The following is a 21,822-nucleotide window of genomic DNA, read 5'->3' on the forward strand; positions in this document are numbered from 1 at the left end:
TCCATTTGAGTTTATTAATTTTCTCTTTAATCATTTTCCAGTAGCTAGAAAATATGTAGGCTGGAACCTGCTTTTCCATGCCAACAGGAACACTCCCTCAAGATGCTTTGGACAGCAGGGAGATCACCAATTTCCCCTTCGCACTGCAGCTGCCAGCACCACCTCCATTTTCAGGCAAGATAGAGGACTGCAAGGGGGGAAGGTAATCACCTCCTCGCCCATTCTACCAGTGGAAAAACTCTGCTACCGCCATTTGCGTACGCTGGGTTCCCCCCCCCCCCGCTGTGATAGGCTATGTAAATACTTACGTAGCCTATCACAGCCTCCACAGGGATGCAAATGGCATCACTGCATTAGCTGTGATAGGTTACGTAAGTATTTACATAGCCTATCACGGCTATGAGGAGGAGGAAGCGAATGGTGGCCGCAGGATGGCCGCCATTCACAAAGCAACGGGGACGGGAGCAGGTAAGTGCACAGTTTCATGCGCTTTTCGTGGGGTGGGGGCGGCGTGGACTTCATCCCACGTGCCTTTCATGGGTTGGGGGGGGCTTCGTTCCATGATGGATTTTGGGGGGCCGAATGCACTGGCATTCGGCCTCACTGAGATCCGTCGCGGAATTCTCTGACATCCCTACGTGGATCAACTAACTCTTGTTTAGTCCACTGAGATCTTCAGGATGAAATATCTAAGGTGCTTAGGCTACGGTTGTACACACACAAGGGAGTAAGTTCCATTGAAGTCAGTGCAACTTACTTCTGAGTAAGACTGTGGAGGATTGCAGTGTTAATTTTCATTGTACATCTAAGGATAATAGTCAGGTCAATCCATGCGTCCAGCATTCCAAGAACTATGCGGCTATTTCCATGGTGGGCTTTGGGCATGTGTTTTTCTCAAAGATCAGTAACCTGCTCTGTCCTTTATGGGGAAACAGCTGTGGCAAATAGCTTTCGTGTCTGCAGTCCTGGAAGAAAGACTGATTGAACTCAGTGGGGCTTACTTTTGACTAGTGACGTATACGATTGTGCTGTCAATCTGATCCTGAAGGGAGTTTCCAAAGCAGTTAGACATATGGCATGAAAGTCTGATGCTCAACAGAACAAAGATTTCAAAATGTGCACTAGTGCACTTATCGGTCTTGGATCCCTGCCTTTTTCCAAGCGCTGTGTTTTGCTTGTCCAAAAAAATCCTGATCTGAAACTCCTACTGAGTGTACCATTTTTTAAAATGTCTCTTGCAGAGAACTTTCATAAGAGCAACTCAGTATAGAACAATTTACAACATAAGAATAAGATGCTCAATTTTTGTGAACTGCCTAGAGAGCTTTGGCTATTGGGCAGTATAGAATTGTAATAAATAAATGAATCAACAACTAAATAAATGTCAACTAATCACCCTGTACAAGACAACAGCCTTTTCTAGGCACTCAGGATTTGGCTGCCAGGATCTAGGGATGGGTGAGAATTTCATTCAGTTCATTTTTTTGATAAGAAATTCCTTCATAAAATGAGATAGAAAGAGCATGAGATTTTTTAAAAAACAAAGTGAATGTGGGACAAAGAGAAACTGACACCATCCATCCATCCTTCTTTGAAGTCTGCATTTAAATCTCTCTGTGTGTTTGTATGCCCTGACCATGGGCTGCTAAGGTTTGGAGGTGCCGAGATAATGATAAGCCATACCTAGGTTTGCTTACAAGGAGCCTTTATTGAGTACCTACAGCACACAGGCGTACCCAGTGGTTGGATCAGACAGCTTCTCTGAACCCAGAGCCATGGGGTAAAATGGGTTTTATACCATACATGTCAGCAGTGAGGCAGCATGACAGCAACAAGTTTTAATTAGCGTTCATTCCCAGCATAGACTAACAGTGCTTGTGCAGAAGGAAAACAATCAGAACTTTCCCAGCACAGCCACCTGTAGCTCGGCTAGGGATGGCGGAGAATTTCTCCACGAATCTTAGGGAGGCCGAATGCCAACGCATTCGGCCCCCCAAAATTGGCGGTGAAATTCTCCGCCACCCCCCCCAGGATGGGACTTACCTCCCTCGAATGTCCCTCTCGGCGGCGGGTCCCGGCGGCGGTTCGGTGGGGGCGGGGGAGGCGGCCGGTCCAAAGTCACCCATGATAGGCTACGTAACGATTTACGTAGCCTATCACGGCTAGATTTCCAAAGTCAGCCATGATAGGCTACATAAATCGTTATGTAGCCTATCACGGGTCACTTTGAAAAAAAAAAAAGTGCATAAAAAAAAAACGCCGCCATTTGCGTTCCTTATTTGGGCCCGGGTAGTCTACGTAAAGATTTACGTAGACTACGGCGAAAATAAGGGCAACGCTATTTGCGTTGCCCCTATTCTCGCCGTAGTCTACGTAAATCTTTACGTAGACTAGACATGCCAAAATAAGGAACGCAAATGGCAGCGCCCCATGGGTGCCGCCATTTGCGTACGTGCTTTTTTTTTTTTCCAAAGTCACCCGTGATAGGCTACGTGACGATTTACATAGCCTATCATGGCTGTCTTTGGAAATCTAGCCATGATAGGCTACGTAAATCGTTACATAGCCTATCACGGGTGTGTTGGTTTTTTTTACTTTACTTTTTTTTTTTGCAGTGGCGGCGGCGGCAGCCGGTCGGGAGACCGGCTGCCGCCCCCGCCCCCGACGAACCGCCGCTGAACCACCGCTGGGACCCGCCGCCAAGAGGGACATTCGCCGAAGGTAAGTCCCATCCCAGGGGGGGCGGGGGCCGGCGGAGAATTTCCCCAACACTTTCAGGGGGCTGAATGCGTCAGCGCTCGGCCTCCCGGAGATTTGTGAAGAAATTCTCCGCCAACCCTAGTCAGAACACAGGCAGGCAGGCAGTCAACAAAGATCAGGCAGCAGCAGGAGTAGTCAATATAACAAGAGGTCAAACACAGTACATCACTCAGGTATGTTACACAGTACAGAAGCAGGGTCACTGAACAGTCCAAAAGGTCAGGAAACAGAGCATCAATCACAGGGCACAATTCAGGAGGCAGGGTACATGGCAGAGGCTGGAAGGACCAAGTTGTTCCAACATTGGCTGGGTTTCCAGGGAAGGCTTTTAATTCTAGGGATGTACGAAAGTCACCTTTTTGAAGGGCGACATTCACGGTGGGGGGGATACGCTCCATCCCTCCCCCCGAAATTCTCTCCAGTCAGCTCTGCTCCATGGAGATTCCGCAGAGCCGCTGGTCAGGGCCACCCGCAGCTGGACATCCGGCCGCTAGGCAGCCTGCAGGGACACAAATGGCGACTGCCATAGCCACCTCCATTTGCATCCCTGTATTTTGCCGTGATAGGCTACGTAAATATTTACGTAGCCTATCACGGCAAAAAACAACAACAACGACAATGAACGCAAATGGCGGTGGCTACAGCGGCCGCCATTTGCGTTCCCTTTTTTTTGCCATTCGCTGTTTTTTTTTGCCTATTACGGCAAAAAAAAGGGAATGCAAATGGCAGCCACTACGCCATTTGCGTTCCCTTTTTTCTTTTGCCGTAATAGCCTACGTAAATATTTACGTAGGCTAAAATGGCCACACACAAAAAGGGGAACGCAAATGGCGGCTGCCGTAGCCGCCGCCATATTCATTCGCTGTTTTGTTTTTGTTTTGTTTTTCCGTGATAGGCTACGTAAATACTTACGTAGCCTATCACAGCTATAATGAGGAAGCGCATGGCAGCTGCAGATGCAGCCGCCATTTGCAAAGCAGCGCGAACGGCAGCAGGTAAGTGCTCCATTTCATGTGCCTTTCGTGGGGTGAGGGGCGGGGGGCTTCGTTCTACCACGGATTTCGGCCTCACCGAGATCCATGGCGGAATTCTATGACATCCCTATTTAATTCCAAAGCCAGCCAGACCCACCCAGACTTCAGCTGTAGCAATCAGAGCTCCTGTTTCAGAGCCTACCCCCAAGGAGACTTTTTCTGGAGGTTAACACTCCTTTGCCCAGGAGCCCTGCCAGCCTGTCGCTTGAGGCAATGACACTCCCAGGGATCGGGGGTGGCTTAGCCTCTGGCTCAGAGCCAGAGTCCCTTCCTCCTGACAAGGATGGCCTTGCAGCCACTTCCCCCTCTAGCTTCTCCTCATGGGAGGACTCCTCCAGTCGGGACATGACAACTAGGAACCGAGAATCAATGTCATCTATAACACATCTATCAAAATAAATATCAACCTGTAGAATGCATTAACTCTTTCATGCATAATTGTGTTAGGTTATGGGCTTTTCCAAGTTATATGTATTTGAAGAGGTGTGTTTCAATTCCCAGCAATTCCAGCAGCAGCACTTGGTGGACTTGGTTTCCTTCAGAGAAAAAAGCACAAGAAGACATCGTTCTTACACACTTCCTATTTTCCCAGTGAATGAGAAATCTAGAAGCAGTACTGCAGGACCTAGGGTGAAGTCCTAAACAAATTTACTAGTGAATAGGCCCCATTGAACACAGAAGGATATGTGTCCAAGTAAGCATGCTTAGGATTGCACTGCAAGTTTCCTTTAGATGATACTTATAGGGGTGTATGAAACACTTACCTGGTTCCGCTGGGGCCATCCATGGTGGGGGGGCGCTCCATCCCCCCCCCCGAATCCTCCCCAGCTGGCTCCACTCTGCGGCGACTCTGCAGAGCTGCTGGCTAGGGCCGGCCACAGCCGGAATTCCAGCTGCTGCTGGGCTGCTGCGGCTGCTACAGCGGCCGCCATTTGTGTGGCTGCCAGCCGTGATAGGCTACATAAATACTTGTGATTATAAAGAGATGGCAAAGACTACAGAAGTATCTAGGGATGTCAGAGAATTCTGCCATGGACTCCAGTGAGGCCAGATTCTTTAGAATCTGCCCCCCCCGAATTTGTGGAGGAACGGCCTGCCCCCCCCCCGCGGAATCCCCCTGGGATGGAGCATACCTGGCGGCTGATGTGGCGGTGGCGGATGCGGCGGCAGCGACTCCGGCGGCTGATCTCCTGACCACTGCCGGGCTGCTGCGGCTGCAAATGGCGACCATCGTAGCGGCCGCCATTTGCGCTCCTACTCTTTGCCATGATAGGCTACATAAATACTTATGTACTTATGTGTCCAAGTAAGCATGCTTAGGATTGCACTGCAAGTTTCCTTTAGATGATACTTATAGGGGTGTATGAAACACTTACCTGGTTCCGCTGGGGCCATCCATGGTGGGGGGGCAATAATTGGACTTATTGTCCAATAAGTATTTATTGGACAATAAATACTTATGTAGCCTATCATGGCAAAGAGTAGGAGTGCAAATGGCGGCCGCTACGATGGTCGCCATTTGCAGCCGCAGCAGCCCGGCAGTGGTCAGGAGATCAGCCGCCGGAGTCGCTGCCGCCGCATCCGCCACCGCCACATCAGCCGCCAGGTATGCTCCATCCCAGGGGGATTCCGCGGGGGGGGGGGCAGGCCGTTCCTCCACAAATTCGGGGGGGGGCAGATTCTAAAGAATCTGGCCTCACTGGAGTCCATGGCAGAATTCTCTGACATCCCTAGATACTTCTGTAGTCTTTGCCATCTCTTTATAATCACAAATTAGCAAGCAGACCCTTCTAAACAGTAGACACAGCCTCGTGCTGTGCCAAAAATAGCTTCCACGTTTTTTAAACCCTAATTCAATTTTACAGGGAAAAAATTGCTTTTGAAAACCTTTTAAATGGAAAAATTTCTCCAGCTTTCTGGTAGATGGGTGTGGGGTTCTTGTACATCCCATAGGATGCAATCCTACAGTCCCTGGAAAGCGTCAGGGATCAAACAGTTTTCTGATTCCCCTTCCAAAAGCCATAGACACTGCTATGACTTTGGGAGGGGGACTCAAAAATCCTATCCCTCCCCCTGCCTCCTCTTCTCCGCCCCCTGCAGAAAGAATCATGGTGCCTGCTTTCCAAGATAGCAAAAGTGACCTCGGGAGACCTCACAGAGGTCAAAAAGGCAGTGTTCCAGTGGGAGGGAAGGGGAGGCTAGGATATGGAAAATCCTGTGCCTTCCACAGTCCCGCCCGTGGCAGCACGCCTTATCTAGTTGAGCTCAGAGGCCCATCTAGAGCAAAAAGAGAAAAAAGGAGGATGGAGAGGCAAAAATTGCACCTGTCACTCCTCCCCCACCCCTGCCAGCAGCAGCCAAGCAGGGCTTTAGATACCCAGAAGCCTCCAAGTTTGGAGACTTTCTTCTAATGGAGCCCTTAGTCATGAGGGAGCTCAGAGGTGTCTGTATGTGTCCTGTCTTTCATTGTGCAATCACCTCTCCAGTGGTCTGCAGCTTTCCTAGCTTCCTGAGCTTCAGTTAACCCAGCAGAGCACATCATGCACCTCCCATGAGGCTTTTTCAGATCAGGAAGAGTGGACAGTCAGGGAAGCTGCTGAGCGCTGAAGAAAAAAAACGCAAAGCACCCTTGGCAACCTGACAATGATAAAATAAGCTCAAAAACACCACAAAGAGAAATTCAAAATAATTTCTAAAGTGCCCTGAGAATGAGACAGAACCACAGGACTTTTGTAGGGAATGAGAACTTTCAAGGAATTGTAGGACAGATTTCTGTACAACCACTTGTCCTGTATCAGGCTCCCAAATAGTTCCTGACTACCCATTACTTTAGAAGGCCCATTCACAGTAATCAAGAAAGCCAAACTCATAACAATATCATGTTTTAGAAGTTGTCTGTTTTTAATCTAATTTAATCTAATTGATTAAAAATGGAACACGCTGAAACTGGAAAAGATCATTTGTAATAGCATTTTCCTCTAGTACAATGGTGTTAGATATGCTATCAAGATAGATTGTATAATTAAAATGAATACATATGATTGAACAAATTTATTAATTATACAAAAGCAGTTTAACCTTTTAACTTCAGATGCTTAATAGTAGGCTTATGAATGAATGTGACTGTTTATCCTTTAATTTCATGGGAAGAAAATTCCACTCCAGATACATTTCCTTTATTTTACAGATTCAGGACAGCATCAAAAAGGGTGAGGGGAAGAAGCGGGAGATGCAGAATACTTAATCCCCATAGTCTGAAAAAAACACCAGGATGCGCCAGGATTAGGATGCTTTCTTAAGGATGTAAATAATATTCAGAAGGCCTGAAGAAAAGTTTACATATTGAGCTCATAGAAACACACCATCTTATGCTCACTACCCAATGCTCCCACAAATGGAGATCCGACCTATTACATTTAGATTATCCAACTTCATTAATAAACTATATACATTTTTTCAATGAAATACTTTAGTAAAATCCCTAACTGTGCAATCCAATGCAAGTCTACTCAGAGGTAAATCCTATTACATACAATGGGAGTTGCTCCCAGGTAAATGGATATAGAATTGCAGCCTAAGGGTGCAATCCTATCGGGATGCCTGTCAGCCCATCAATTCAGAGGCTGACAGGCATCCTATGCAGAGCAGGAGGAGCGCGGAGATAATCTTTGCCTCTGTGCTCCCTCTGTTCTGCATTTTTGCTAGATGAGCTTTTTGGTCCAACTAGCTGGGGCTCTGAGGAGTGGGAGGAAAGGAGGTTGGGGAGGCCAGAGGATTCTCCATAAGCTGGCCTCCCAGTCCCAAAGAACCACTCCCTTTCCCTACTCTCCAAGGTCAGAGAGGCAGCCAGCATGATTTTCTCTGCCCTGGCTGGGAAGGGGAGGAGAGCCCAGATTAAATGACATGTAATAGGGATAAATGCCAAGTTCTGCACCTAGGAAAAAGAAACCAAATGCACAGTTACAAGATGGGGGATACTTGGCTGAACAATATTACAAGCGAGAAGGATCTTGGAATTGTTGTCGATCACAAGCTGAATATGAGCCAACAATGTGATGTGGCTGCAGAAAAGGCAAATGCTCTTTTGGGCTGCATTAATAGAAGCATAGCTTCCAAATCCCGGGAAGTACTAGTTCCCCTCTACTTAGCACTGGTTAGGCCTCCTGGAGTACTGTGTCCAGTTCTGGGCACCACACTTTAAGAAGGATGCAGACAAACTGGAGAGGGTTCAGAGGAGGGCAGCAAAGATGATCAGGGGACTGGAAACAAAGCCCTATGAAGAGAGACTGAAAGAACTGGGCATGTTGAGCCTCGAGAAGAGAAGACTGAGGGGAGATATGATAGCGCTCTTCAAGTACTTGAAAGGTTGACACAGAGAGGAAGGCCAGGATCTCTTCTCGATCATCCCAGAGTGCAGGACACAGAATGGGCTCAAGTTACAGGAAGCCAGATTCCGGCTGAACATCAGGAAAAACTTCCTGACTGTTAGAGCAATACGACAATGGAACCAATGACCTAGGGAGGTGGTGGGCTCTCCCACACTGGAGGCATTCAAGATGAGGCTGGACAGCCATCTGTCAAGGATAGTCTGACTTGGATTCCTGCATTGAGCAGGAGGTTGGACTCGATGGCCTTGTAGGCCCCTTCCAACCCTACTGTTCTATGATTTTATGATTCCTGGGTCTGAGGTTGGAGGGCTGTCTCCAGCCTCAGATCCAGGAATCTGAACTATCCTATGCCCCCCTAGATGCTGTCTAGCAGCCATAGGATTGCTCTCCCCATCACTCAAAAACTAATTAACACAAGGCATTTATGCCTTACGTATTTTAGGACGTTTTAAACTTTCACACGCCGTCAGTTGTTGGGATCAAATGTACCCCGACAATTCTGTAAAAATATCATGAAACTTCTGCAAGTCTTTCACAATTCCATGTTCCTCAACTATGAGGTTTGACTTGTTATATGGTGTTCCACCCCACCCACCTGATCTAGGGAGGAATGTGTTTTCTCTAACCGCTTTTGTAGCCAATTATTCTCTCGTTATTGGTTTGACTGAAGAACTATGCACATAAGGTGATAGAGGTCAAAGTGACCCTTCAAAATGCTGTTTAATATTTTTATTAGTCTTCATGTTTACAGATGCTTAGACCAGAACTGTTCTTTCTGTTTCTAGTGAGAAAGGAGCAAAAGGAAGGTGAACAAACAATATTTTGTGTATTTCCATAATAGACTATTTATCAATACTCCTTTAGAAACATAACTATTTTAAACTCTTTTTCAGTTAGAAACCTTCCTTATGACCCTTGTGTAAAACTAGGGATGTCAGAGAATTCTGCCACAGATCTCAGTGAGGCTGAATGCCAGTGCATTCGGCCCCCCGAAATCTGTGGCGGAACGGCCTGCCCCCGCCCCCCCGCAGATCCCCCCCGGGATGAGACTTACCTGGGGCAGATGTTCCGGGTGGCGGCAGCTGCGGCGGCGGCAGCTGGTCTTCCGACCGGCTGCCGCCGCCGCCATTTGCAGTCTTGTTGGGGGTTGTTGTTGTTTTTTACAGAGACGTAAAAAGGCTACATAAAGATTTATGTAGCCTATCACGGCTGGGTTAATTTTTTTAAAAAAGCGTACGCAAATGGCGGCAGCTACGGCCGCTGCCATTTGCGTTCCTTATTTTTCGCCGTCTTAGTCTACGTAAATATTTACGTAGACTATTACGGCGAAAATAAAGGGGAACGTAAATAGCGTAGCGGGCACTGTTTGAGTCCCTTTTTGATTCGCCGTTTTAGCCTACGTAAATATTTACGTAGGCTAAAACGGCGAATCAAAAAGGGACACAAATAGTGCCCGCTACGCTATTTGCGTTCCCCTTTATTTTTGCCGTAATAGTCTACGTAAATATTTACGTAGACTAAGGCGGCGAAAAATAAGGAACGCAAATGGCGGCATCCGTAGCTGCTGCCATGCGCATATGCAGTTTTGTTTTTTTGGTTTTTTTACCCAGAACCCTCCACGGCCGGAAATCCGGCTGCAGACGGCTCTGGCCTGGGCCTGGCCGGCTGCTCCGTGGAGCTGCCGCGGAGCACAGCCGAACGTCAAGGATTCCGGGGGAGAGGACCGGATCGCCTCCCCCCGTTGAGGATTCTGGGGGGAGGGATGGAACGCCTCTCCCCCCATGAACATAATCCGCGGAAAGCTAAGTGACTTTCGTACATCCCAATGAAAAACAGATTTTTTTAATTTATAGCATAGCTATTTGCAGAGTTCATACTGAGCAACACTTACTAATTATGAGTTTGGTATCATTTTGACTCCAGTTGCAAGACTCTCTGACAATGCTTCATACCATATCAGAATGTTATAACTTATTAATAATTAGTGCCATTTAGTGTGAATTGCACAATAAGGCAGTATATACCATCCAAACCTGCAAAGTATGGCATAAAATTCTGGCTATGTTGTCTTTTGAATGCATCATGGGTTGGATCCACTGTGATCATGAAAGGACTCCAGTCCCAAAAGGTGCCTCTGCCTGATTTTGGGGGATCCCCAATTTTCCCTGCACCACAGTTCACCCTATTCAGCAGGATGTCCCTGACCTTCTGTGTAGTATTGTAGTATGTAGAGGAGCTGCTATGGGGAGGAAGGAGCCCAGTTGCATGCATCTAATTCTGGATCCAACCCCATATGTTTTTGATTCTGACACATATAAAGGGAAGAAAGAACATGCCCGAACGGCTCAAAATTAAGGTCAGATAGCGACTAACAAAGAATCTGCAAATTTTCAGCCAAACTACAACAAATGTTTTCACCAGTGTGGCTAGTTGGAGAATTAGCTAAGAAAACCTTACTCTGGTCAGAATTGCCCCTGCATTCCTTGCCCACAAATCCAGAAGTGTGGATAGTATTTTTAAAAAAAGGTTTTCAAAAATATTTGGTGCTCGCTAGCTATGCACCAAAGAAAGGAAGGACAGTGGTTTTCTTTTCTTCAATGCATAAATATGCAGCACTCTCTCAGACAACAAATCCAAGGCTGCAATCACTTTTTATTACAATAAAATTAAGGTAGTGTAGATAAACACCTTTGGCCAAAAATCTCCTCCATGTACAATTCCAAACACTTGATATAGTGTTGACCAATGGTATGTTTTTTTTCAAATATAGAGGAGATTGCCTGTATAAAAGTCCATTTCTGTGGGTAACAGAAATTGCAGCTATGATGTGCATCATCATGTAACCACTTTGTCCAGCTCATGCAGTTCTGAAATGTGCATAGGCCACTTAAGTAGCACATGCTGCTATGGCTACAAGTTATTTGAAATTTGTTGTTGTTACAGGTAGTACACAATTCATGGTTACCACACTGTTATAACTATCATGCTGTATATGTTAATGGCACAGTAACTTTTATGTTGAAGAAAAACTGTGGGGTAACTAGAAACCACACTCCATTCATGTAGGTGTTGTGTATATTGTGAGGTGTTGACCCTAATAATGTATTTCTAACCATGTTGTTTTACTGAAAAATGAACTTTCTCTATAGAGGTGTAGTTGAAACTAAGAAAGGTACCTAATATTACACTCCTGACTTGTTAGCAATGGAGCTCCTTTAAAGGAGCTGTATTGATACAAACACAGTGGTTTTGTTATCATCAGACCTTCCTGAATGGGGTGGAAAAGTGGTGGATGGAAGAGGAAGTACTGGACAGGAATTTATGAGTCCTATATTTGATCAGTGAACATTAATACATAGAGTTACTCCGTTGGAAACAGCTTGTACCAGAAAAGAAAGCCACATGTCACTCCTAGAATATGTGCCAAATAAACAGCTTCTTTGTTGCAAATGTTTTTAAAGGAATGTCCTTTTCTGGGTGTGAGTGTGGTGATTCGTCTCTGTTGATTTTGTCCATTAAAACTGATATTTTAAAAATTATTTGTACCGCAATCTAACTTTCTGTGAAAGGTATTCTGAAATATGTTATCATTCCTTCAACTTTTCCTTTCTATTATGTACTATTAAATATATTTTGAATTTGAGAAATCACTTGATTTGGCAATGGAGGAGGAGGAATGTTAAAAGTAATACATATAACGTAGCTCCAGCAAATACCTAAGACATATTTGAAATCCCTCTTTTATTAAAACTGACTTAAAAGCCATGCTGAGCTCAACAGAATGTAATATCCTTCTTCCATAAATTTCATAAAGGCATCTGTTTCAATGAACCCTTAATGAAAATGACTACCTGATTAGCTGAAAGTATATAAAACGTTTGAAATGCAGGCCACCTTCTTCTCACAGTAGGTAAGCGCCCAGCTTATAGGGGTCAATGAACTGGATCACGCTGATTTGGGAGATGTCTGAATAGAAACAGGGCTCCTCCAAAGCCAACCAAAGCCAAATCTGAACCTTAAGAACATAAGAAGAGCCATGCTGGATCAGACCAAGGGTCCAGCTAGTCCAGCATTCTGTCCACACAATGGCCAACCAGCTATCGATGGGGATGTCAGAGAATTTCTCCACGAATCTCAGGGAGGCCGAATGCCAGCGCATTCGGCCCCCTGAAATTAGTGGAGAAATGGTCTGCCACCTCCCGCCCCCCGGGGACGGGACTTATCTTGTGCGAATGTCCCTGGCGGCGGCGGCGGCTCCGGTGGCGGCTCGGCGGCGGTTCAGCGGTGGCAGCTGCAGCAACCAGTCTTCCGACCAGCTGCCGCCGCCGCCATTTCCAAGTAAAAAAAAAGTGATAGGCTACATAAAGATTTATGTAGCCTATCATGGCTAGATTTTTAAAAAACACCATGATACGCTACGTAAATGTTTACGTAGCCTATCACGGCTGACTTTGGGGGGAAAAAAAAGCGCGTACGCAAATGGCGGCACCCACTATTAGATTACATTGCAATGGCGACGCTATTTGCGTTCCCCTTATTTTCGCCGTAGTCTACGTAAATGTTTACGTAGACTACATGTGCCAAAATAAGGAACGCAAATGGCAGCGCCCATGGGCGCCGCCATTTGCGTACGCGCGTTTTTGTTTTTTTTTCACTCAGCCGTGATAGGCTACGTAAACATTTACGTAGCCTATCACGGTGTTTTTTAAAAATCTAGCTGTGATAGGCTACGTAAATCTTTATGTAGCCTATCACATTTGGGGGGTTTTTTTACTGGGAAATGGTGGCGGCATCTGGTCGGAAGACCGGCCGCCGCCGCCGCCGAACCGCTGCCGCAGCCGCCGCCATCAGGGACATTCACACAAGGTAAGTCCCGTCCTGGTGGGGCGGGGGGCAGACCATTTCTCCACCAATTTCGGGGGGCCGAATGCGCTGGCATTCGGCCTCCCTGAGATTCATGGAGAAATTCTCTGACATCCCTACGTTGTAAAAGGATTAAAGCCTTGAAAAGAATCCTTTCATTTGTTTCTTGAGTTGGCTATTGTGGTCTACTGAAAGAGGCCACTAGGGTGCTCCTAACAATCGCCAGTGGTATGGAGCCAGTGTGCGGCTCCACAGAATCCTAATGGAGCGGAGCCACTCCAGAGGATTCTGGGGGGGAGGAACATATCACCTTCCCCGCCCTCAGTGGAAAACAGAACTGAATGGAAGGTAAGTGTTCTGTCCAACCCTAATGAGAACAGAAATGGTTGGGAGCCAATTCTTCCTCCTGAATCCCAGCCCAGGACTGTGAAGGTCTGATAGACTTTAATTGTTCACCTGTAGAAAACTAGTTTATTGGATTCACATTATTTTTATTGTAAATTCATAATAAAATCCTAAGCTTATATAAGTTGTTTCTCTTCTTTACTTCCTCCTTCTTTGCTTTTCGTATCCTATTAAGTTGTCCACTGTGTTTTCTGCTACCATCTTCCAGGAAACATAGGAGCTGGTGGCACCAAACACTATTTTGGGGCCGTGGCATTCTTCCCCCCTCATCCCTTCCACCACAGTTTGAATCTAGGTTGTGAAGCTTTCCTCCACAAAAAAGGGGTTGCTGGTAAGGCAAGTGGGATTACACAAAATGAAGTAGTTTTCTAGGATTCCACAACTTTTTTTTTTGTTTACTACTATTGAGGCTAGTAATTATTTCTCTTTTGGCATAGGAGAATAGTTAACACACTATTAGATTACATTGCAATCTATGAAGCCTGTTTTTTTTATTCTCAATGTCAAATAAATTTATAGGAGTGATCCTGTGAGTAAGGTAACCAGGCCTGGCAGTAGACAAGTACCTTAAGAAGGAAGGGGCAGCAGAAGGCTAGAGATGGGAGTCATGCAGGTTGACTGCTTAAGGCCAACGTCAGGCTGCTGAAGCCTGTTAGCCTGGTGGTGCAAAGAGAACAGGTTGGCCAGATCAAGGGGTGCTTTAGATTAGGTAGTATTACCAGCTAGTTCTTCTGGTGTCATGTTGCCTGTCTTCCCTGACCAGCAGCTGGGGCTTGAACCGCCCTAGCTGGTATTGTCTGTAATTCCATTCAGCCCCAGTGGCTCCCAGGGAGCTAAGGACTGACAGGGCTCAGAGTTGAATCCTGGTGGCTTCTAACATAATATATTTGGGGATGCCTTTAAATGCAGACATTTTCACAATGACAAGTTGTGTCTTTCTCCAAATATGTATAACCTGACCCTAGAATTTCTAGGAAAAGTCATATTTATTGTAGGGTAAGATGATTTGCACATTCCCTTGCCAAGATATAACAATTTTGTTAAGAATACTCTAGGTAGCATTTACATTTCCTTCAGTCTACTACAGAAGATCTGAAGGTTTAATTCCATCTCTATCAGATAACTTATCTCTGTTGTTTGTTGCATCTTTTCAGATGCTTTTCTTCTTTTTAAAGCCTTTTGCTAATTTTTTTCAGCTTTCCTTGTATCATGTAAAGATTAGTAATCGCAGCCATCAGCCACAGCAGTAAAAGCAACAAAAGGGTCTGTGATATGACCTTTAATCAGTAGAAAGGAGATTGTGTTACAGCAGCGTTTACCGTATTGCGGTAGGACACTGAAGATCCTGTGTTCTCTTTAAATCAAGGAGTTTGTGCCAGGAGGGTAAAACTTACTTCAAAAACTTTTATTTGATATCTTTGAGCTTCCTTGTAAATGTGTTTCACTTGTCAATCCTTTCCTTCATTGGAGTCTTACCTTACGACCAAATCTTAGTCTGCCTGTGACTATCTCACTCTGTTTCGATATTGTTAAGTTCTTCTAATATCAAAGGCCTATTTTATTCAAGGCTAGAAACATGCAAAGAAAGAAAAAAAAGAAAGAAACCTGCAGGGATGGATACATGCTTTGCATGTAAGTGGTCCCCTATTCAATCCCTGGCATCACCAGGGAAAATATCTCAGGCAATAGGGTTAGAAAAGAGTTTGAGAGCCACTACCAGTGAAAGATGAATCCGTGATATGACTAAGGTAGCTCCATATGTTCAAAACAAAATGTGCTTTATTCATTTGAACCCCTTTTCTTGCAGTGTTGGGACTGACAGTACCAATGGAAATGATTGCACTATGCTGACTTACTTTATAGCTTTGGTCTACCTTCTGAAACAAAGTATTTTGGATGACCTAAGAGTTGGGTGAGACCTATAGGCTATGGAGGAGCTGGCCAGGTCCTGAAGGCTCTCCCAGCAGACACCTAACATGAATGGGTTCCTACCTGCCATCACCATTCAATTTTGTATTACTACCAGATGTATAGCGGGTGCTAAAGGGTGCAGGCTGTAGAGGCCTCAGAGGCTCCCATACATACGCAGGATGCCTGAAGCATCAAAACATCATTGAAATTATAGTCGAGTTTAAAGTACCATCCATATTATTTAAATGTTGTAATGGTAAATTTAACGTAATATTTATATTGCAAAGTGCATAATGAAAAAATATAATTATATCTATCTTCTTGAAGGCTATTGTAAATACAGTTGATATTGGATGTGTCTGAAATTCAAAATGGCATTTCAATATATTAGTTTGTCCTTCCAAAAGCTTCTCACATCTTAATGCATAGTTTTCCAGTGACCTTGGAAATGCCACATATTTCTTGCCATCTCTCCAAATCCTTTGCTCTAAAGACTTATTGCAATGTCGATCCACTGAAGACATTCAATCTGTTTCTGAAAGGCAACTTAATTACCTCACCACCAGACAAATAGGAAGCACTTCTTCAGGTTAGAATGTGAGGCAGTAGCATAGGGAACCGTCTGTAATATTTAGATGATGATTAATAGAAGGTTGCCTTTCAAGCTCCTCAAAATCATTATTTTTAAAAGGTTTACTTGTAACACAATTGTAACCAAAACATCCTTTTGACGTTGCTGTGATTTTATTTCCCCTCTGAAATTAACCTCCCATATAATGTTGTTGTTTTGTTTAGGATAAGTTTTAACCCTACATTTTATTTTTTAAAAAAATAAGGTGCCTTAGGGTGCAATCCTATGCATGTTTAGACGGAAAAAAGCCCTACAACTCCCAGCATTCTGCCACCAGAATGGCTGGTTGGAGAATGCTAGGAGTTGTGGGACTTTTGTTCTGTCAAAACATGCATAGGATTGCACCCTTAAAGGTAAAAGAGAGAGAGACTATTTCCAAGGCCTAAACACATGCGAAGGAGATCTGGCCCTGAGGTGGATAGGAAACCAACTAGGACCCATCTAGGACCCATCTGTGAACAACTCCAAGATCATTGGATGAAGTGTGGAGCATAAGCATAAGAAATAATTAAAATAAAATAAATGGCATCACCACCTCTGTTGCAGAATACAGAGCAACAGTTATTATTCCTTCTTTCACCCTACCTTACTGCATTCAAATAAAATGATTCTGCAGCAGCAATGCTTGGTGGATTTTACAGAAATCTTAGCAACAAAATCAAGGGTTCTGTCCAAAAAGAATGATTAAATTGAAAAGTAGGTAAAATGTTTTTCTTTTCTTGCTTTTCATCTGAAGAACAGGTATGATTGATATGATATAATAAAAACATTAGCATACAACTCTCTGTTTTAATAAACTTACCTTTATTTCATTCTAGTTTGGTACACATCCTATAGAAGATCTCTTCAATGATTTTCGAGATGGACGAAGGCTCCTGGAGCTCCTGGAAGGTTTTACAGGCCAAAAACTTGTATGTATATGTGGTTTTCCTTTGCAGATATCTGAGCAATCTTACATCCCCACAATGCCTAGCTGTATTTAACTTTGAAAGTGCAGAAACCACATTGTAGTGTTATTCATGCACCTGATACTAAAATCTCATTTTCTCTTTGTGAATCACCTTGAATTTGCACTGATTATAAGAACATGCATAAATTGATAGAGCTGGACATGTCATGAAAAGCACCTAATCCAATCTTCTGTAACAAAGTTATAGCCTCTATAACAACTGGTGAATTTTGGTGTTGGTGAAGCTGCAGGTTTTTGTTTTTTAAAAATGCCCCTTTCTTTTCCCTAGCATATATACATAGACATTATGTAAACAAACCTTGCTAACCCTAAGACCTCAATGGAAGTAAAGGTGAGAGGATTTTTCCCATCCCATCATTTTATTGTTTATTGATGGGATTGTACAATGAGCAAAAGGGTAAATGTGCATCAATAAAACACCTGAGAATAAGGATCTTGATGGAATCATATGTTAGATCCCATCAATACTTCTTGTTTGCAATGTTTTATCAATGTGAACATGCACACTGGGTAATGAAGGGAGCGGAAGACATGAATGAACTGAAAGCTAAGCAAACTGTGCATGTGAAGTAGTCTGTACAAAATTCATAATGCAGTAGAACACATTTCCAAAAGTATCAGTTGCACGTTAGAAATAAGACCAGATTATTTGGAATTCCAAGATCTGGGGAGAAATTTGATGAGAATTCTTGAAATATCACTAATTCAAGTTCAAATTTCAGACTGATTCCAATTCATTTGTCTGCCCCTTACTGAACTCAACTTGTGCATCTAAATACATGCTCATAAAAATAACAGCAATAGTTATTAACCTCATGGTTAATTGTTATTTTACCAGTCTGTCCATGACTTTAAAAAATTAATTAGTTTCTTCATCTTCTTTTTTAAAACATGTTTCTCTTGTACAGACTGAAAATAGATATATTTTGTTTGCATGCCTCATGCAGAATATATTTAGAGCTTTCCTCCTTTTCCTATTCAAAAATATTTTTAGAATTCAGAATATAATTGACATGAACTTTTGAAGACCAGCTTCACAGGTTTTCTAGAAGGATGGAAACGTTTGCATACATTCATTAAAAGAAAGCAGGGCAGCCTTCCCTATTTCAGATCAAAGGTGAAACGTTATAAGAGCTGAAGAGTAGAAGGGCGCAATCCTATGCATGCTTAGACATAAATGCTTGGGAAACTGGGAGTTGTAGGACCTTTTTCTGTGTAAACACGCATAGGATTGCACTTTAGCTCTCAGATTTCTTAATAGAATTGTAGAAATATATTTTTCTTCCGTGGCACCAAATCTGACATTTAAACACAAATGTGATCATTAAATCAGTGTAAGTGATTTTGCATTGGAATTGTTAATCTGAGACGACTTGTAATTCCTCCTGACCCCTTGCTCATTCTGACTCTTTTCCTTTCCTTACAATGAAACTTTTTCATACAAGAAACTTCCTGACATTCAGCAGATAAAAATGCTAGTAGGACTCAAACATCAAGGAAGATTTACTTACAGAATATCATACATGTTTGATGCCATGGTAACATTCCTAAAATCAGTCATAATAAAAACAACCTGAATTTGTCTCATTGTTGCCCTCACAGAATGTCAGTGAAAAATGCCGTCGAGAAATATATTGCCGAAGTAAGGATTGACATTGTTCAGTACTTTAGGCTCTGGTGTGCTGTTACAAAGACAGTTCTCTGTCATAAAGAGAGATGTTTTTAATCTTAATGCAGAGTATTTTCTTGCTTTTCATCATTGGTAACTACTATATATATTTATAGGGGAAAGAAAAGGGCTCCACAAGAGTTCATGCCTTGAACAACGTCAATAAAGCACTACAAGTCCTGCAGAAAAATAATGTAAGTAATCAGTTGCTTTGGTTCATAATGCACACAGAGGGTTTGCAAGCTCAAAGCTTGTTTCTGGAATATGCTTTACAATCAATAAGATCCTGTATAATCCCTTGCAACATGGGAGACCAAAGTGCAAGGCCCACATCTGCCATGGGTTCAATAACTAGCCTTGAAGAAGCTATTACATCTAAGCCTTCGGTTCTGTTGCATCGCCTGTACAAGCCATAAAATGTTATCTTTTTCTTACTCAGATTTAATAATTTACTGAAATGTCCATAGGTACTGGTGAGAGTATGCGAATAAAGATGTTCCTTGTTTCAAAACCCCACTGCACTTTTGAAAGGGTTACCTGGCCAATATCCTATCTATAATGTTTTACATTTTTCTCTTATAAGCTTCTGTTTTAACTAGACTTTTCCAATGGATATCTAATTATAATATATTGCCTGCTCAAGAAAAAAAATTAAAATGAATCATGACTTCCATTTAGATCTAAAAGGAAGCTGTAGTACTAGTGGAAAACAGCACATCACATTGAATACCTAAAGTGCACACTATTTTATTCAGTCAATGAGTTCAGATGGAGTGTTATTTACCTGAATGCATTTATTTATTTAAACTATTTATATAATGCTTGATCTCCTAAGATCTCTAAGGGGTTTCCATTTCCATAAGAAATACATAAAATACAATATAAAAGCCAATATAAAATAATAAATACCTTAATGCTTGTGTATAATGTAGTAGAAATGACTAATTCACACCCCAGACGTAAGTAATTCACACCCACATTTAGGGATGTACGAAAGTTCCGCCACGGATCTCGGGGAGGCCGAATGCCAGTGCATTCAGCCCCCCGAAATCGGTGGCGGAATGGCCCGCCACCCCCCGCCACCCTGGGACGGGACTTACCTTGGGCGGATCTTCCTGGTGGTGGCGGCGGCTGCGGCGGTGGTTCGGCAGCAGCAGCTGCAGCGGGCGGTCTTCCGACCGGCTGCCGCCGCCGCCATTTCCAGGTAAAAAAACCCAAAAAAACAAAAAAACGTGATAGGCTATGTAAAGATTTACGTAGCCTGTCATGGCTAGATTTTAAAAAAACACCATGATAGGCTACGTAAATGTTTACGTAGCCTATTACGGCTGACTTAAAACAAACAAATGCGTGTACACAAATGGCGGCGGCCATGGCCACTAGGGGTGAACGAAAGTCACTTACCTTTTCTCGCAGCTTTTTCGCAGTGGGGGGGAGCGCTTTGCTGCTCCCCCCACGAAGTTCAGGCCGGGGGGGGGAGGCTTCCCACCTCGCCCGGCCGAAATTCAGGCCGGGGGGGGAGGCTTCCCGCCTCACCCGGCCGCGAACACGAAAGTAAAAAAAAACAAACAAAAAACCGTCCCCTGATAGGCTACGTGACGATTCACGTAGCCTATCACGGCTAGATCTGGAAAGTCAGCCGTGATAGGCTACGTGAATCGTCACGTAGCCTATCACGGGTGACTTTAAAAAAAAAAAAAAGCGCGTACTCGAATGGCGGCCCCCATAGGGAGCCGCCATTCGCGTTCCTTATTTAGTTGCTGTAGTCTACGTCAATGTTTACGTAGACTACGGCGAAAATAAGGGCAACGCAAATAGCGTTGCCCTTATTTTCGCCGTAGTCTATGTAAACATTGACGTAGACTACAGCGACCAAATAAGGAACGGGAATGGCGGCTCCCTATGGGGGCCGCCATTATCCGTACACACTTTTTTTTTTTTTTTTTAAGTCACCCGTGATAGGCTACGTGACGATTCACGTAGCCTATCACGGATGACTTTGCAAATCTTGCCGTGATAGGCTACGTGAATCGTCACGTAGCCTATCAGGGGACGTTTTTTTTTTTTCTTTCATTGCAATGGCGGGGGCGGCAGCCGGTCGAAAGACCGGCTGCCAATCCCGCCCCGCTCCAACACCGGACGAACCGCCAGCCGGACCCACCGCCGGGAGGGACATTCAGGGAAGGTAAGTCCCGTCCCGGGGGGGGCGGGGGGGGCGGAGGATTTCTCCCCGAAACTTGTTCGGGGGGCCGAACACGTTGGCGCTCAGCCCCCCGAAGTTTCGGGGAGAAATTCTCCGCCATCCCTAATGGCCACTGCCATTTGCGTACGCGCGTTGTTGTTTTTGTTTTTTAAGTCAGCCGTGATAGGCTACGTAAACATTTATGTAGCCTATCACGGCTGACTGCAGGGACGCAAACAGCAGCGGCTACAGCCGCCGCCATTTGCATCCCTGCTAGCCAGCGGCTGGATGTCCGGCTGCTGGTGGAGCCGGCCAGCGGCTCCGCAGAATCGCTGCGGAGCACAGCTGGCCGACCAGGATTCCAGGGGGGGGGAGGAACGGAGCGCCTCCCCCCCCATCCAGGATTCCGGGGGGAGGGACGGAGCACCTCCCCCCCCACCATCAGCATAGTCCCCGAAAGGTAAGTGATTTTTGTACATCTCTACCCACATTAGATCGGCAAAACAATAGTGAGAATCAGGATGACAAGTTTGTAGCAGGGATGGGGTAAGGAAGAGTGAGGTGGCAATGGACCTACTAACAAGTTAGTGTAATGGTGTTTCAGGAAAAGTTTTATTTGTGGGTTCTGTGGAGAAACTTTCAATGCAAGGTGCAGGCTTGACACATACAGCAGGAGGGATCTCTTTGAGATACGTGAACAGAGGAAGCTGCCTTAGACTGAGTCAGACCATTGGTCCATGTAGCCCAATTATTGACACTGACTGGCAGCAGCTCTCCAGGGTTTCAGGAAGGAATTTTTCCAGCCATGCCTGGAGATGCCGGGGATTGAACCAGGGATCTTCTGCATTTAAAGCAGGTGCTTTGCCACTGAGCCTTGGCCTCTCCCTCTAATAGGAAATGCGTCTCATATTTATGGGTCATTCTTGAGCAGGGGCCATGCTGATCTTCTCTATATTGTTCCAGTTTTAGTCTATGTGTCACAGAAGTGAGATATGGGAGTCATTCCAGC

General features: G+C 44.5%; 1 protein-coding gene and 1 non-coding gene across 2 annotated transcripts in view; one reads left to right on the forward strand and one right to left on the reverse strand.

The window, feature by feature from the left end:
• Positions 1-21,822, forward strand: part of DMD (dystrophin) — a 1,907,270-nt gene that overhangs the window by 527,900 nt on the left and 1,357,548 nt on the right. The window contains exons 3-4 of the mRNA XM_084843968.1: positions 16,811-16,903; positions 18,748-18,825. Coding sequence (XP_084700094.1) covers positions 16,811-16,903; positions 18,748-18,825 — 171 coding nt within the window. The remainder of the gene's footprint in view (positions 1-16,810; positions 16,904-18,747; positions 18,826-21,822) is intronic.
• LOC146350000 (U6 spliceosomal RNA) lies at positions 21,700-21,807 on the reverse strand. The gene has a single exon (XR_014789779.1). It is a non-coding gene; the product is annotated as a U6 spliceosomal RNA (small nuclear RNA).

This window comes from Heloderma suspectum, chromosome 3 (assembly GCF_057233095.1).
Source record: "Heloderma suspectum isolate Gila_16-S chromosome 3, 16-S_ref, whole genome shotgun sequence".
Classification (NCBI taxonomy): domain Eukaryota; kingdom Metazoa; phylum Chordata; class Lepidosauria; order Squamata; family Helodermatidae; genus Heloderma; species Heloderma suspectum.